This window comes from Siphateles boraxobius, unplaced genomic scaffold (genome assembly GCF_051911475.1).
Source record: "Siphateles boraxobius isolate OS27281-9 unplaced genomic scaffold, OSU_SipBor_1 6, whole genome shotgun sequence".
In the NCBI taxonomy this organism is placed as follows: Eukaryota; Metazoa; Chordata; class Actinopteri; order Cypriniformes; family Leuciscidae; genus Siphateles; species Siphateles boraxobius.
In genome coordinates this window covers 25,780,428-25,798,238 of record NW_027509186.1, presented here as the reverse complement: position 1 = coordinate 25,798,238, position 17,811 = coordinate 25,780,428, and the positions used below count along the sequence as shown (strand labels likewise).

General features: G+C 36.9%; 1 protein-coding gene across 3 annotated transcripts in view; it reads right to left on the bottom strand.

The window, feature by feature from the left end:
* The window catches only part of usp32 (ubiquitin specific peptidase 32), a 58,231-nt gene that overhangs the window by 36,394 nt on the left and 4,026 nt on the right, over window positions 1-17,811 (bottom strand). For all 3 annotated transcript variants that reach the window (XR_013195956.1, XM_077208416.1, XM_077208417.1), the window contains exon 2: window positions 6,657-6,784. Coding sequence is in view for 2 of the 3 variants with exons in the window: in XM_077208416.1 (XP_077064531.1) it covers window positions 6,657-6,784 (128 nt within the window). In the remaining variant the exon portion in view is untranslated. The remainder of the gene's footprint in view (window positions 1-6,656; window positions 6,785-17,811) is intronic.

Genomic DNA, 17,811 nt, shown 5'->3' with positions numbered 1-17,811 from the left:
AAAAAAGTTTTTACAGGAATTTACAGGACAAAGTCACACAACACACCATGCAACTAAAGAAAACGTGTATTTATAGTTACACAACAAAGAAGGTCATTACTTCCCATCAGTACACTATTATGAACTCTACTGGTGTTCGACGCAGAAAACGCTTAAGACAGACAGCCTGGAGTTAGCCGTCATCTCAGACCTGTGATTTCCGCTGAGATTCAGAGAAACATCAGACTCTTAATGATAATAATGAACCCTAGATACATACTGTATCTCCCCATAAATCAGCTGACAACATTTAGTTTAATACAGAGGAAACATTACATTCTCTCTCTCTACCCACACAAATATCCCTGTAAAATATGGCACAGCAGGAGGGTTACCAGTAAAATGCTTTTCTTCCAATTTTTGATCTCTTTCTATTCCACAGAGACATCTTATGCACACATAATTCACTTTTACACTTGGTTTGACACCATGTCTTATCAAAAAAACCACAAAGAAGTAAAATTTTCACACCCCCTGATGCCTACTAAACAGTCTAGCACTCTGCAGCATATAAGAAAAATTTACTAGAAAAAGTTCAACTGTTCAAGTTCAAATCACTTGTTGGACTACAGCTTCACTGCTGAACAGGGTCCAAAATTCACTTTTTTCCCATACTTGTCAAGGAACTTTTGACAAAACATTCATTTAACATGTTTGTGGATGAACAACACAACACGAACAACAAAAATACAGCTAAAATAAATAAAACCAGTATATAAAAATGAATAAAATCAGTAAATATGTATTTACTTAAGCACAACCGTAACTAAAATAAAAAAAAATAATAAAACAAAACAAAGAAAACATGTATGTCTGTGACCTTTTCACTAAACGCATGATAGTAAATTTACTAAAAGTATTTAAGTTATTTAAGAAAATAAAACAAACTAGTAAATGAAAATTAGCCTAAGTAAAAAAGTACAAAAAATAAATACCTAAAATATGTATTTAACAAAAATAACTAAACTAAACTAGCGCTAAACAAAATATACTGGTAGGGATTTTTTGGTTTCCAAGCTAAATGTATATGATATTCAATTTACTGCCCACTATACTAGTACTCACTAATTATATAGTTTACAAGTAAAGTGAAAAATAAATGTTTAGTGAATTTACTGGCCAACTACAATTATTTGTAGTTTTAATAATAATCAATTCATGTGTAATTAATACAGTAAAGACTATGCAGTGATTATTTTTATATTTGATATGTATTATTTCTTACCTGAATGTTTTGTTAAATAGTTGTAAAATTAAAAAAAGTAAATTTGTTTCTTTCTTTCTTGTATTATATTTGTTATTTGTAAATTTGTTCTTATTTTTAATAAAATTAAAAAACAAAAATAACTATATTGTGATTATCAATAAAAGAATTGGAAAAAAAGATGCATCGAGAATAGTTTTATAATTAAATCGTTACCCTCTAAATCGTAATCGAATCGTGAGACAAGTTAAGATTCACACCTCTATGTTGTAACAACACACAAAGCTTCCAGTTTCACATATGGAACATTTAGTTGATTGTTTTAATTTCTAAAGCTTTATGTTAAGTCCTCATGCTGGGTGGCCATTGGTATGTGAACCCATTCATTTCTTATGGGCTGTTTACACACATAAGTCACTACACCACTGTGATGACCCTGGTGTGTATTCTGCTCTGACAGCACATCATATGTTTATTGCATGAATGTGATCTTTTGTGACAGAACTAGGGAAATGCAAGAATAGTTGACCAAACAATACTGCTGCTGCTGTTTGTCGACATTGGAAATACCAGTCATTTTTTCCATTTTTTTGAATGTTTTGCATTATATTAAAAGGCTACATCCAAATTACTGTCCTATTATTATCACAATTGAAAATACATTTTGAAAGTGTATAACAAAAAATATAGTTGCCAGTCAACGTCAAAATACTTTCCATACACAATAAGTACGTTTAAAAAGTGTAAGCAGTTTTTGTGGTAACGATTAAAATTTTAACATTGGTGACATATGGCCACAAGCTTTCTGAATTCTATTTATTACATTGATTTTGTACTTACTGGTCCTGCTGTACCAACTGATTCAGTTAATTTGATTACATATATTATATTCATTATATATTTGTAAACATTGATTAACTGAATGCTTAAGTTTACTGTACAATGCTCATATCAATGAACATTGCATGTACTGTATGTGACCTAATTTTTCAGCAGCATTCGCTATGGGATTTTACTGTTTGATTCCTAGATTAAGAAGGTTATTTCAAATAAATTGTTACAGACTGTTGTTTTCTGACCATCTTCTGGGAGTTTAAGCGTTATAGAAATTAGTTGTGGCACACAGAACGGCTTCATTTTATTTCTACATTGTACAAATACATAATATACACAAACACAGAAGCCATTCTTATTGAAAGCAGCTTTCATATTGAATAATGTAGCACGCTTCCGTAGCATGTAATCATTGCCCTTTGATGTAATACAAACACTGAGTGACTAAAGGTGGAGGCAATGATCAACTAGAGCATTCCAAAAAGTGACACGTGCACAGACAGGAAGTGGGAGGAAAAGTGTGCGATGCTGCAAGGGATTTAATGAGGCTGGGTGCTAAGGATCAACGTGTGGTGTTGGCTGGTCTGCTGCGAGCTGAATTCAGGGGAACCAATCCACTTATCACAACGACGAAATGAGCAGCTGGGAGCTCGGGGTTCCTCCTGACTGTGCCTCCCGATGATGGACGCAGTGCAAGATGTCACCTGCAGCCAGCAGATTAATCACCCACGGGCGCAGGCACTGACTACCTGCCATCTATACGCGTGTGTGGGTGCATGTAGGTTAAGTGAATAATATATTGATTTTGAAGCATTGTTAGACAGTGGAGTACAGGGGCCGGTTGCATAAACTGCTAAGACTAGTCTTAGAAGTTAGTCATCAAATTTAAGTCAGTTACATAAAAACATAGACTGGTCTAATTTGATACCGAAAAGTAAGACTGATAACTATACCCCTGATATCCCTAACTAACTGCTAGTTGGTCATACTAGTTAAAGGGGACTTAAAGGGGTCGTCGGATGCCCATTTTCCACAAGTTGGTATGATTCTTTAGGGTCTTCATGTAAAGTTTGTAACATACTTTGGTTAAAATTCCTCAATGGTTGTGTAAAACAACACCCTTTTACCTCCTAGAAAACAGCTCTGTTCACAACGACCTGTTCCGGTGCATGTCTCTTTAAATGATAATGAGGAACTGCTCACCCCACCCCTCCCCTCTCTTCCGTGGGGCATAAGACACGTAACGTGCTGCCTTGGCGGACAGTATACAAATGGCTGAGGGAGTAAATATGCTAATGCGGGACAGTCTGTCAGTGATCGTGGGCGGAGCATGAGCAATATGACATCATATTGCTCAGAAAATCCAAACGGCTTGATCATTGAGAGTGTTTAGACTTCTTGAGGATTAAAAAAAAGGAGTGAATGGATTTTTTTCATTGTATAGTGGTTGTGTCTACACACTGTAAAGACACATTTATATGCAAACACCATGTAAAAGTGAATTTCGGATCCGATGACCACCCAAAAATGAAAATTAGCCTATAATTTACTCATTTACTCACCACCAACTCATCCTTGACTTGTCATTAAGTCATCAAGAAAAATATCCATATTTAAAACTTTATAAAGTAAAATAACTAGCCTTAGGCCAAATGAACATCCACCTTATTCCTGACGAGCTTACTGCGTTTTGAATTATGGGTGGCACTTCCGGTTTGGGGAACTCCCATTCAAAAAGACTGAAACGAATCATTTCAAATCATAAGGTTGCCCTACAAATAAAGCTGATCCGTCAGTTTGACTCAATGAGCTATCAGTTTTCTTTCATGTTTTATCTAAGAATAACATCAGAATAACGTAACACTTGGTATTTTAACATGACATGTTATAACAAGAATATCTATAGTAGGAGCTCTGCATTCTTTTCCTCATGATTATTTTCTTTTTTACTTTTGAATTTCGCTGTAATAGTATGATAAAGGTCAACATATACTGCACATTTGTGGTCTGTTCTCCCGATTTAATTTACAAAGTAGCCTATACCAATTCACTGGAATAACGTTACTCCCCAAATCCTGCACGTCTCTTTCCAGGTTTGGTTTCACAGGTAAATTTACAATTTATTATTTGTCAAAATGACTGAAATCACTTTAAAATAGTATCACGCAATGCTGAAGTAAAACATTTTTTTATTATTAAGGCAACGTTAATACAGATTTCCGCCGATGTTGCTGTGGAAAGATACTTTTTCATAGATTATTCATGGTCTGTTGAAAGTAACGTTACCTTGTTTACGCTTTTACAGTTTTAAATGTCCTTTTAATGTTCAATGGTTGAAGGGTAAGTAGAATAATGTAATGTCATCGTACACGGTTTAAAAATATATTATTGCGTCCAGAGCTAGTCTTTCACTGATTGTTTACAGCTTAACGGAAGTTACACCCATAATTCGCGCAAAGCGTCATGGGGCGCAGGAATACTGTGGATACGTATTCGACTTATGTGAGTAATGCGACGTACTGCTGATATTTACACTATGCCATAACGCACTACGCTACTTCCGATGTCATAAGTTGCGATTCAGGCGCAAGTAGACTGGGTATGGTCGTTTGGCCGTGAGCTAGAATTTACTTTGTAACGTGTTAAATATTAATATTTTTCTTACACATACGCATTGCTTCACTTCATAAGGCCTTTATTATTTAACATCGTGGCTATGTTTATGCAACTGGCCCCAGGTGAAAATGTAAGGAAAATATCAACCTTGATCCAGCAAATGGTCTGTTAGCCAGCACAGAATGCTAAGTGACATGTGAATGTGTAGAGTGCTAGAAAGAATCACTTTAGTAATAGACCCACTCAGTAAAAGCATCAAAGTGCTTGGCAAAAATCAGGATAAGTCGCTGTACACGCTTTGGTAAAAGAGCTAAAAATAAACATAACTCTGCAATTTCGGATGAGTGGCAGTTTTATTCAGCTGAAAGAATTTCATTGGATTGCAGCCAGGACTGAAAGTTCATAATACCTGACGAAAGATTCATGACTTTAGAGTCAAGTCCTGTTAAAGACCTCCATCTGTTTTAAGGACTTCTTTTTAATTGACACTAAAACTTCAAAGAGAAGTGTCCCCTTCATAAATCTTAGAGTATTGATCCGATACATTTTTCACAATAAAACTGTCTGAAATCCACACAGAAGCGAGACGAAAATAACTAGTCAGCCACACTGGCATGCAAATACTAGTTCCTATGACAACAAGAAGAAGTATGAACCAGAGAGATTTCTGCTGAAATAGAGGGGGATCTCTGTATGATTCATCTCACAGAGATCAGACTGTAAAATACAGGAGGCAGGTAGAGGGCCACATGAACTCATGGTTACAGCGGTCAGGTCAAGAGGAAGTATTTAAATGTCAGATGATGATGTGTGAGGGTGTTTTACCATAAAGCCCCACCCTTTCAGTTAGTGCTTCTCTGGGTTACAATTGGTAACCACATGACTGGGTATTTAGAGCATCAGCAAACCAAAACAGAACTACACATGAACAGGGAAATAGCTTAGTTAAACTTCAGCAAAAAAAAGCACTAAGTCAACAGTGGGGAACTGTAACTGAGTTTATGTGTTTTTGTGACTATCATGTACTAAAGGATGTAGTCTGAGCACAAAATATCAAAGGTACAGTATTAGGGCTGTCACTTTACGTTCGAAAATCGATTGCACAATCGATCGGACCAACCAACACAAGTTTCGAAAACGAAAATAGGGAATCGATTTTAACTGCCTTTTTTTAAACCAAAAATGTGTTTTAGGTAGACAGATTAATACAGTACACAGAACATGTAGGATGTTGGAAAATAACAATGTCTGTTCTGTTAACCAAATGCTTTTTAATATTTGCTATTACCTCAGTGCAAGTGAACAAGCGCGCCGTTATTTGTTGCTTAGTGACGTGTGTGTTCAAGCAAGCCAGAAATGCGCAGATTCTGCGCAATACGCTGTATTTAATATATCATGAGGACTCACGAGTTGCGTATTTGCGCTAAATCCACGCAGATTTGGCTCACACGAACTTCCCCAGCAAAGTGAATAAACATAGAAACACGCCAAATTGACTCGTGATATGACAGCGTAACCCGCCAAAGTTCATTTTTATCCGAATTTGGCGGGTGTTAATTTCAATCCTTGAATGTTGCACTCCTGTTTGTCATTGTGCAAAAAACTTCACGCCAATAAATCATCAGAAATATTTATAAGAGTTGTGCGCGTCTCAAGCGCCCTCTTTACGTTCGTCCTAATGCCTGTTAGTTGTCCGTGGATTTGCCAATATTTGGTGTTGAAAATGGAAACGTCTTTAGACATGGAAAAATCGATTTTACAATCGATTCAATGAACACATATGTCTCAAAAATCGAACAGGATTTTTTCACAAAAGTGACAGCCCTATACAGTAAATGGACCCTCAAATATGTACTATTTGTAGCCTACCATAAATAAACCAGGGGGACAGACCAATCAAGCACAAAACTGTTAAAACAGAGACAGCACTGAAATTTTAATGTTGTATTAAAGCTTGACTCACCTCTGCAACCTTTGGTGGCACTCCATCGCCCAGTACTTCCCTGTAGAAGCATTGTTGGGTCATATAGACGGACAGGCCACTGGTCCTCTTGAAGGCATCTCGCAGACGTTTGAGCTCCACATCGGTAACTGTGAACACAGTGGAGAGCTGTCAAATAGCTGTACAGGATATGAGGTGGTTTTCAATAGAAACTACTTCAAAAAGAGGTTCAATGTTTTATACTAAACTATTGGAATGAATCCTTGCTGAATAAAAGTATTAATTTCTTTTCAATTTTAAACTTTTGAAAGGTAGTGTATATTATTATAATTTAATATTAAATATTATCATTTAAAATAGGGCTGTGCGATAGTTAAAAAATGTATCACGATATAATGTTTCATATCATTCGGTATCGATAATTGTTGACATTTTTTATAACCTTTTTTTAAGACAAGTAGAAATTTGAATTTAAACCTCTGTTTTTTTATTTATCCACATTATTAAGGCAAACAACAAATTATATTAGCTTTAGCAGTAAAAAGCAAAAATAAAATGTAAACGAAAATACCTTCTTTATGTCTTATATTAAGATAAAAGAGTAAGTGTTAAAGAAACTCTTGAACTTAAATAAAATGTTACAAAATATGTGCAATGTAAAAGTGTAAATGTGGAACAATAAAGGCAAACTTTGAGGGATCAACATGTAATTAGTAGGAGTGTAAGGGTTCACAAAATTCACGTTTCGGTTCGATAAGACACAGTGGTGTCACGGTTAGGTACGTTTTCGATAAAGCAAAAAGAAAGAAAAGCCAGAGCAATTTCCTTGATTTAAATGTTTACAAATACATTATTTTTAAATAAGTGTGAGTTTTCCTAAATCTTGAAAATTTTAGTTTAATAAATGGGAATATGAGAAATAAAAATGTAATAAATAAATCTTTGAAGGATGAACAAATAATGTTTTGATCATCATCACATTAAAAATATCATTTAAATATGATAATATTTGAGTTTTGAAGTGCTGGAAAAAGATGTGTGACGTACTTGAAAGCATTTTATTATTCCTGCCAAACTTCCATGGTTGCAGTTAGTGTTACTACATTAAATAGCCTACATGGTGAATGTTGCTGATCTGTGGACTTAAAGACTGTAACTAGTTCATTCATGGCACAATGTTTCTCCTGGTTTCCACGTCAGCGCTGATTGAACCTTTAATAACGGAGAATTTTGAATGCTTCTCACTAGATCTCGCAGCGATATTATTACTTCTATAGTGAATTCAGATTCTTTCTTTACTGAATCTCTTAGAGCTGTGTAGTACCTCTGTCGCTTGGTCAAAACTAGTAAACGGTCCGTGAAGCAAAAATGAGCAGCGCAGTTTAGTTCCGCTTTCATTACGTTTGCCATTTGATGTTTGGCAACGTTGTGGTGGACGCGTGAGCAATGCAAATTTTAATGAAAATATTGAGCGCTATATCGAACATTTTTTATATCGTTACCGACAATGGGGTACCGTCGATAAATACCGATACCGTTTTATCGCCAAGCCCTAATTTAAAATGTAATAAACAGTGGAGGGATAAAAAAAAAATCTGGACATAGCCTAACGCATTGATGTCCTATTCAAAATCTTTGTGAGCATAAGGCTGTTTCGCATCTAGCAGTTAATCGTTCCATTTTCTTGTTATGCAGTTTTTTTAAGCAGAAAATTTGGTGCAAACAGGGCCTTAGGTCTGGGAGAGGTAGCTCTGACTGCTGAGCAAACTTCTTATAAGTCAAAGGCATTGCCATCTTTGCACATTTCTCACCTCGAGCTCAGAGCATGTTGAGTTATAATGACAGAGGGACTACAGCAAGTGCTTTCATCTCTCTCACACACATCTCATCCCTTTTAAAACATCACCGCCTCTGCAGCCTGTATTTAACCCATTGCTGCTTCTCTCCACTCATAGCCTTGCACTGCCTAGCACAATACATCACAGACCTGCTCATAAACCACATCACTGTTCTATCTGACCCATCCGTATAACAGGGTCATGGCCAAGAGCAGAGGGCCAAGCTATTTCCATGCTATTTCCAGAAATGCTTTTCTGAAAGAACAGAATGGACTTTGACCTCGAAATTAGCGATGCACCGAAATTTCAAGGACCACTGGTTTCAGCTAAAAATCTTCTTTACGAAAAAAACACCCATTTTTGGGTGAACCATGCCTTTAAGAATGCTTGGAATGATGTGGCACATAGTACATCCACAACAAAACCATGCAACAAATGCCACTCCATTGTAATAACAGTTGTTAGCATATCATTTAAGGAGAGCGACTGGAGCCATTTATCAAGACACTGATGGCTCTATGGTGTTGTCACAATACGGCAGCTGCTGTTTTCCTGCCCTTTTTGTCCTACACCTTTTTAATTAGAATATTGTTTTTACTATAACAAATGTGTTGCAAATGTCATATGAAGAACATGTCATATGAACAAACAGTACCGATTTCAATTTTACAAACCTTGAGTAGCCTACACAAAATTTGCTTAATTTTGAAACAGACGTCACTGAAAGTAATGATAGCTTGCTTGTTCATAAATTAGACTACACCACAGCGGGCTGAAAATTAGGAGATTGGTTTCATCTTGTTTTTGATTTGATCTTTTTAATTGTAAGATTATGCCGCCACAAAAAAATAGACCTATACTGAAAAATGGGTGTATAAACAATTTTCACTCAGACATTCCTAGTAAATTTCCCAAAAAATTACAAAGAAGCAATGGCAAGTAACACATTAAATTGATGTTATTTTCTTGGCAAACATGCTCCAATAATCCTTGTTTTATTTAGAACTTCAGAAAATCATTTTTTACAGTATATAATCATTCACACACACTTGTAAGCAAAAAAGTTCCCACTTCTCTCCTCTAATTGTCACACCTGCACCTTCATTTCTCACTTATATGGCAATGAGGTTCAGTAAAAGGTAAAATCTGATTAGGTCAGTGCTGAGCATATGAGGGCATGTCATTGTGATGTGACCAGTGATGCTGAAAGACACACAAGCCTCAGACAGAATATTGTTTAAGAACAATTTCAGCACAAAAGTGAGACTTTGAGCCAGAACACTGCATGAGCTGAATCAAGGATCTGGAGAGAAGAATCGCATTCGTACACACAATGCTTGTAAGGACGTTTAAAAAAAAGACATCTATATCAGGATATTGAGGACACCTTATTGCATAAAATCACTACTGACAAATAATGAGGAGGATATTCAAAAGCTCAAAGCATAAACTTAAACAGGTGCTTCCAATGAGTCAATGGAAAGAAACATTGTTTACATCCTACAAGTGTAGTTTACATCCAATACTTTTGGAAAGTTGGCATTGTGAAAGTTGTGCGTTGTGACATGCCACACACTGAAGGATAGAGCCTGACCGATACGGATTTTTGGGGACGATACGGATTTTTTGGGGCCGATGCCGATACCGATAAAAAAAAAGCCTGATACCGATATACAGGGTCCGAAATTAGCACCCGCCAAGCGCCAAATGCGGGTAGATTTTCCGTTTGGCGAGTAAATCTCAAAAGGCTATCCGCCACACTGGCGGGTGGATGTTCCAGACACCCAAAGTCTTGCGGAAGTTTCGGGAGTCTCCCGCATATTGATAGCGGCTGCCTGATGCCCGCAAATTAGTTCAAATCTCCAGGAATCTAGAGCGAGCGAGAAAGAAAGATCGCGCTCATACTGTGCTCCAAAACCGTGTAGCGCGCGCACTGCAGAGAGCGAGAGACCTTGTGTGTGTGTGTGTGTGTGTGTGCCTCAAGAAGCGTGTGTGAACCTTCTCCACACCCAAAATAGACCAACACTAAATATATTATTTTAACTTAAAGAATTAACAAATTAAGATGACAAAAAGAAAACACTGAATCAGTTTGAAGCTTTGAAAAAAACGCTTATTTCATCAGACTACGTTTTTTCGTCAAATAAAAATAGCAGGCCTACCTCAATCCACAGCTTGTCTAGTTTTTACTTAAAAAAGTAATATGTCTACATGATGTGGGGTTAGTCTGGATCTCCGATGGCACAGATGTCCCGGGAATACAGAGATGACGTCTCGCTAGAGTGGCCAATTTCGGAAAGCGCCTTTCATTTGCTCGTGGATGTTTGCTTCGCCAGTGATATTGCATTGTACTTGCACTAGGCCTACTGCTATTTTAATACCACGTAGCATATTTTGCAAGTAACTTCGTCGCCCTTTCTGTCAAAATGGTCCCACACAGTAGCTACTTCTTTTCGCTTGCCTTGCTTCATTGTGCTTGCTCAGCGAAATATGTCTTTAGGCGCGTGTGGTTGCGCGTGTCGACGCACCCCATGATTTAACAAATACAGGGTATATATACTGGGTTTTTTTTACCATGCAGCAAACAAACAAAAAAGCTAAATGTGTGTGTGTGTGTGTGTGTATATATATATATAATTTTAAAACATAATTTTATGTTTACTTTCGGTAAAGTATCTGATAGTTTTACAAAACCTTCAAATGTACTGTTATGAGCACTAGTTCCATGCTCACATCTTCCATGTCTTATATTTGTTGCTCTGATTTGACTTCTATGTACTCTTATTCATTCAACATAATACTTATCTCAATTAAATGTACTGAAATGAATGTATATGTGACACAAAAAGGCTGTTTATTATTTTGGCCGGTAAAAAATATGCTTGGCTGGTGGATTTTTTCATCTACCAGTCCCCGTGGCAGGTGAGCCAAAAAGTTAATTTCGGACCCTGCCGATATATCGGCCGATATTATTTACGTGTATTATAGTACAGTACCAGTCAAAAGTTTGGACACACTTTCCTATTGGAGTGTACAAACTTTTGATGGGTGCTGTATATAGAATACACACAGGGTGGGAAATCAACTTTTTTGCCCACCAGCCACAGTGGCTGCTGGATGCCCAATTTTACCAGCCACTTGTATTATCTACCAGCCACTTTTTCTGGAATTCAAATTTATGAATGAGAACTGTGACTTTGATAAAATTGACATCCATTACAAATATGTAATTCGTATTATCCATTTAACAATATGAGTTATGCTGCACTCAGGCGCCAATTTATGTTTTCCTCCATGGATGCTGACGGGCGCACGCCCTTTAAAAAAAAAAAAAGCACTATTTAGCACAAACAGGACCATAATATGTGAGCAACATGTATGTACATGTTTGTATTTTTGAGAGAATTTTATGCATGGTTATTTTACAGTTTAGTTTTTAATATTAGTTAAGTCTGTATGACCATAAATGATGGAGTATTTAAATACTTTGTAACATGTTAAATATTAATATTTTTCTTACACATACGCATTGCTACACTTCATAAGGCCTTCACTTCATAAGGCCCCCCCCCCCCCCGGAGCAGTGTGGGACACTTTTATGATGGATAGATGCAATTTAATGGACTTCAAAACAGAAACAGCCATTTACTGCCATTATAAAGCTTGGAAGAGCCAGGACATTTTTTAATATAACTCTTTAGACATTATCTTCTATTTTTAGTCTTAATTCCTCTAATCTCTAAAAGTGGAGGAATAACTCAGATCTTTTTACTAAAGTAAAATTTATAATATCATAATGAAAACGTTTTTATTACATAGTGTACAGACTTTTATACTATTTAAATAAGTAGTAAGCAAAATGTACCTACTAAACGTGAAACTAGGCTACTCTTAATGCAAAATGGCCCTATATAAAGTGTTATAATTATATAAATTATTGGAATATTGCTTGATGTTGTAACGTAGCGTTATAGGCAGAATGAGCTTTAACACAGTGTCTACACACCGGACTCGGACGTTTTTGCTCGCGTGAGTCGCAACAGCTGTTTACCCGAGACGCGGAAAAGCACCTGTTACAGAGCAGAATGGGCCATCCGTTTACTGTCGGAGATCTGTCGCTCGCGCCACGCATTTTAATCAATGTTTAATCAATCAATTGCCTGGATTTAATAAATAAGAAGTAAATATAGCAGACAATATAATCAGGACTTCTCAGGTGTGCGCTTGCAATAGTCACAAGCTCACACAATACGTGACAGATGGCAGCAGAGAAATCAATTCAGTGAATTACACTGCGCAAATCAAAAGTAATAGTCTACTACCCACTGGATGAAGAAGGGTTGGCTCTCAACAGAACATATAATATTCATTTTATTTTATTTTTCGTGTTCGCATTTATGAGGAAAAACGGACGTGACAAGCTCCGAAAGCGGCACTAAAGTGCTTTAAAACTTTCAGAAACCTCGAACAGAAAGCACAAAGCCTTTCATTAAAGTCAATTTCGTTTTGTATTAATTATATCTTAATTTTAATCAATGTTTCATCAACCAAATGCCTGGATTTAATAAATAAGAAGTAAATATAACAGAGTATTACGAAACTACTTGCCATTTTTCCACCACATTACCATATTAGACTTATCAATGTTTTAGGCCTCAATATAACCAAATGTCAGCCGAGTAATCAGCCTTGCCAATATAAAGCTCTATCACTAAGCACAGCACATTTTCTCAAAAGGCATTCAACAGTCTTTATAATACCAGGAAGAAATGGGTATACTGTGTTGCGAAGATATGACGACAGGAAACAGACTGTGGATATTCCTGGACTTGACAGAGGGTGAACCATAGGGACTGCCTGAGAAAACAGTTTTGAGATCTGAGGGTCATAAAAATTCCTCAGGACTAAAGAAAGCTTGATTTTCTTACAAAGCAGGAGAAAACTTTTAATTCCCAAATGACATCCATTCTCCCAGTTCACAATCTATAGTCAAAGACACACTGCAGGGGGAAAGGTGAGGGCGGTAAATGAGATTTCCCTCTCTTCATGCGATACATAATGCACAGACATGGCCGTGGAGTAGCCCGCATCTGAGTTGTTTCAAAGTTGACAGGTCAGCAGATGCACTCTAATATATCTCTGCAGTCTCTCCACAGGCATTTTAATAGACCTGGAGCGAGCATAATTATTCTGTATAATGACCTGTGGGAGAAAAGCATCGGATGAGGTGAACAACATCCCAAATTCATAAACACAATAATGGCACCAGATGTTCCACTGAAAAGGCAATGACAATGACTATGCTGAATGCTGGAGACATTTTCTGTGCATGTGCAGGAAGAACTCCTGACCAGTTTTTGAAGTCATTACAAGACAATTAAGCCAATTCTATTAAGCAATTCCCAGATTGCTCTCTCCAAAGGTGCTAAAGTAATATATGCAAACCATAAGACGGTTTCCCAAGGGAGACAGAGTGGTAGCACAACAGTACAGCTATTAAAATATGCATGAAACATTGGAATCAGTTAGCTAAATTTGCAGAATAGGGTTAGGTTATATTTTAAGTTTAAAAGTAAAATAAACAAAATAAAATACGTAAAAACACATTTAAAATACTTGAAGCAATAATTGGAGCAAAAATTAGGTCACTCTGATAGACTTAATTACACTTTCCTACAAGGACTAGTTAAAGATCTCCTTTTTATGAGCCACAGTGAGGCAAAGTAACATATTCTTATCTACTGACTCCATTATTCTCCAACAACACAGCTTACCCTTACAATCTATCTGACTCAATAATTGTTTATTTAAACTCTTCTCCAAAAAAAAGTATCCAAAAAGAAGAAAAATACACCAGCCTTTTCCAACACAAAGGAAGACATTCAGTGGTGTTAATGTTAAGGTGATGAAAAAGAAATGAGGAAATGCAAATGTCGTCTTGCTCTGGGGAAATCAGTGACAGGTCTACTCTTTGAAATAGCACAACAAGACTGCTAAAGCATTCACAGCTTCTTTGATTTTCCCTTTCCTCGTCCAGTCAGAGAGCTTTCCCTCAGAGGAGAGACAGCTAGATCCATAAAGCTCTGAGTTACTGATGGAATGCCTGCAGGATACACTGTATGCTACAGTAAAACTAATTTCAGTGTGCTATTACCCAGAAACATGACCTACTTCGAGTTCCCAGTAAGCTACAACAGTGTAGGTCTGTAGGTGGTGGCAACCTTACATTCTAGGCAGAGGACTCCAAGGACGATCCGAGTAGAAATGAGACGCCTGACCCTTATAGGTACGCAGCATAAATAAACATGAATTCCTGAAGACGAGACTTAATTATCTCAGATGGATTCGATAGCCTGGAATCTCAGAGGACCCTCTCTCAGTCAAGCTGACAGGGGAATGCCTGTGCTCCCCATAAGGCTAACAGCATTTTCAGTGGGCTACATACGACAGGGTTAGGACACTAGAAGCTCCTTTATAATACTGAACAGTATATTGAATGTTCAATATTAGAGGAAAGCCACTGGAAACCTTTGAGAATTAGCACTGGACTAAATCCTTCAAATTACATACTAATTAAATGAACCAGAGTATATTATGGAAGATTCCCATCCACACCTTTTCAAGAATAACACAGTAGGTGTATTAATAAATGAAGACAACAGTTCTTCTTTGATTTTGATCACTTGCGAACTTCAACATTCAGGTTTATGTGATGTTTTGAATTTGAAAATGATCAAATTCTGATGAAAGGTAGTTACAAAAGTGAAGAATAATTTGAGATAGTCTTGGAAGCCAGGGCTCGAATTTCGGTGCAGGATTGCGGGTATTGCGCATCATTTTAATCATTCCCGCAGGTCTTGCGTTTATAATGCGGGAAATTCCCGCAAACATTCATTCAATCTAGCATGTAGGCCTATGAGTAAATTTAACCTAACAGATTATAAGATCAAATCAGTCATTTTTAAAACATTCTGCGAGACGCAATTTCACAAACAGCGTGAGTGATTCTGCCAATGCCGCGTCTTCTCTGTCTCTCAAAATAGGTTGCACAAGGCAAGCCAATCGCGCTGCAGCTGCAGGCGGTGATTCTAGACTCTCGCGTTTCAGGAGTCGGGACATTTGATGGAAATGTCACTTGCACAATCGGGCCAATCAATAACCATCGTCACTATTGTTTATAATTTGTGCGTCTTTTTAAGTCTTACCTATTTAAACATTCAAGCGATTTTAAACCGCATAACAAACAGCTCGTGAGTAAAAAAACTGAGTTATTTTTCGCGAATTATAGCGCTTTAACGGTCAAAAGCACACAACATTCTCTAAATTCCGGTCTTGGGGAGTATCCTCTCAAACACAATCGGTTATGTCTTAAAAAAATAATACAAAAAGAAAATGCATGTGACACTATAATGAAAACAGTATGGGCCGTTCACGTTACGTCTTTTGCTGAAACGTCTTCGTCTTCATGGAGAACATGGCTCATGATTGCTTAGAAACAGGGAGCCCTTTTTAAAATAGGAGAAAGTGGCGCGGACTGCGCTTTACACGCAACATGTGAACGTGGATCCGTGCACTAGCTCTTAAAGTGAGAGTAGCCTAAAATATGTCTGTCATTATTGTATATAAAACAACAAAAGATAGCATTAATTGTAAGGAATCAGGATTAATAGCCTATGTATTCAAATTATACAGGACTAAAAGATATTCAGTGTTATTTTTTCCGTTTCTAGCATTTCTGAATACTAGTGTTAGACCTAAACTTTTCTCTTAATTTCATGTATTTATTTGTGCTACTTTTTTCAATTTAATTCAAAGATTGAAATCAAGCTTCCTTTTGTTGTGTAAACTAAAAAAAATGACCCCATTGTAAAAACACAAATACAATGAGTGAGCAAACATTTAGCTAAACGTATTTTTTTTAAATTGTCTAAAAAAACTCCCCCTTCAAATTAAAAAATCCCCCCCATAAGAATGACCTAAAGGGGGATTTCCCCCCTATTTTCCAAAACGAAATTCAGGCCCTGGAAGCAACAGTCTAAATGATTGAAAAATATAAATATAAACAAATCCGACGCTTCACCATATGTGTGATAATTTTCCTGGAAAAGTGTTTATGAATTCACAGCTGTCGCATTACGGCAGTAAAATTTCCAGTTGGAAAATACAAACATCATAAAATATTTTTTAAGACAATACCCTATTTAAAGCAAAGCATATTTACTTCTATCTAGTGATGGGTCATGATGGTTGACTAATTGTCCTCATATATATATATATATATATATAAAATAAATAAATGGAGCCTGGATATTATTTCAATATAACCTAGAATACACAACGACGGATTTAAGAAAAACTATTACATGACCGAGAACAAGCCATTAATAAAACAAGCAATAAAATGCTGACGTGAATGCCATTCCCCTTTGACACTACGTTATTGTGATGAAGTGATGTCAGCAACATTGGCTATTGGGCAGCATGGCACAAAAAGCTTCAATAAATGTGCCACCACAGTGTGGATGCAGCTGAAACAATTAGGGTAATTCTACCTCTGCTAACGGGCTCAGGGCCAGCTAACTCCCTCTCCCCACCAACACACATACACACACAAACACAACCGTATGATACAATCACTTCAACACTCTCAGGTGACTCGCAAGAGGCCCTATTTAGCTTGGGAAACATTACGTTAGCAATTATGTCAACAAGATGAAGAGACAAAAAAACAACAAAATTCCTATGTAGCCGTTTCAGATTTGGCCAGGATGTATCTTGGCCTTTGGTTTACTAGTAAGAGAAACAAAAATGCAAATAATGCCTATGCAAAGCAACAGCTAAATTCGGCTTATTCATCAAGGTGGGGAAAGATAAGCAATGCTTGCTGACGCACTTGATCCCAGGTGCCATTATCTGCTCTCAACACCCCGATCATTAGACACATAAACATACCAGCAACAAGGCATGTCAGCCTGATTGTCAGGTCACTGGAGCAATTAGGTGATTATGAATGCCAGAGAAAATCAAGAGTATACTGACATAAACATCAAATAACCAATCTAAGAATATGACTCTTAACCGTCACATTAGCAAAATTTCTGTTCATTTTCATGGGCAAAAATGTGTCTATTGTCAATACTAGTGTAGCAATGTATGTGCCTGTTTACACCTGGTCACTTCATGCATTTTCTCAGATCAGATAGCTATCCGATCGTGAAAAGACCAGGTGTAAATGCCCTCCGAAATGCATTTGAGACGGATTTAAATTCAATCACTCAAACCACTTCAGGAGTGCCTGACACGTATTCCAGACGAAACTGGACAAGTGTAAATGCATC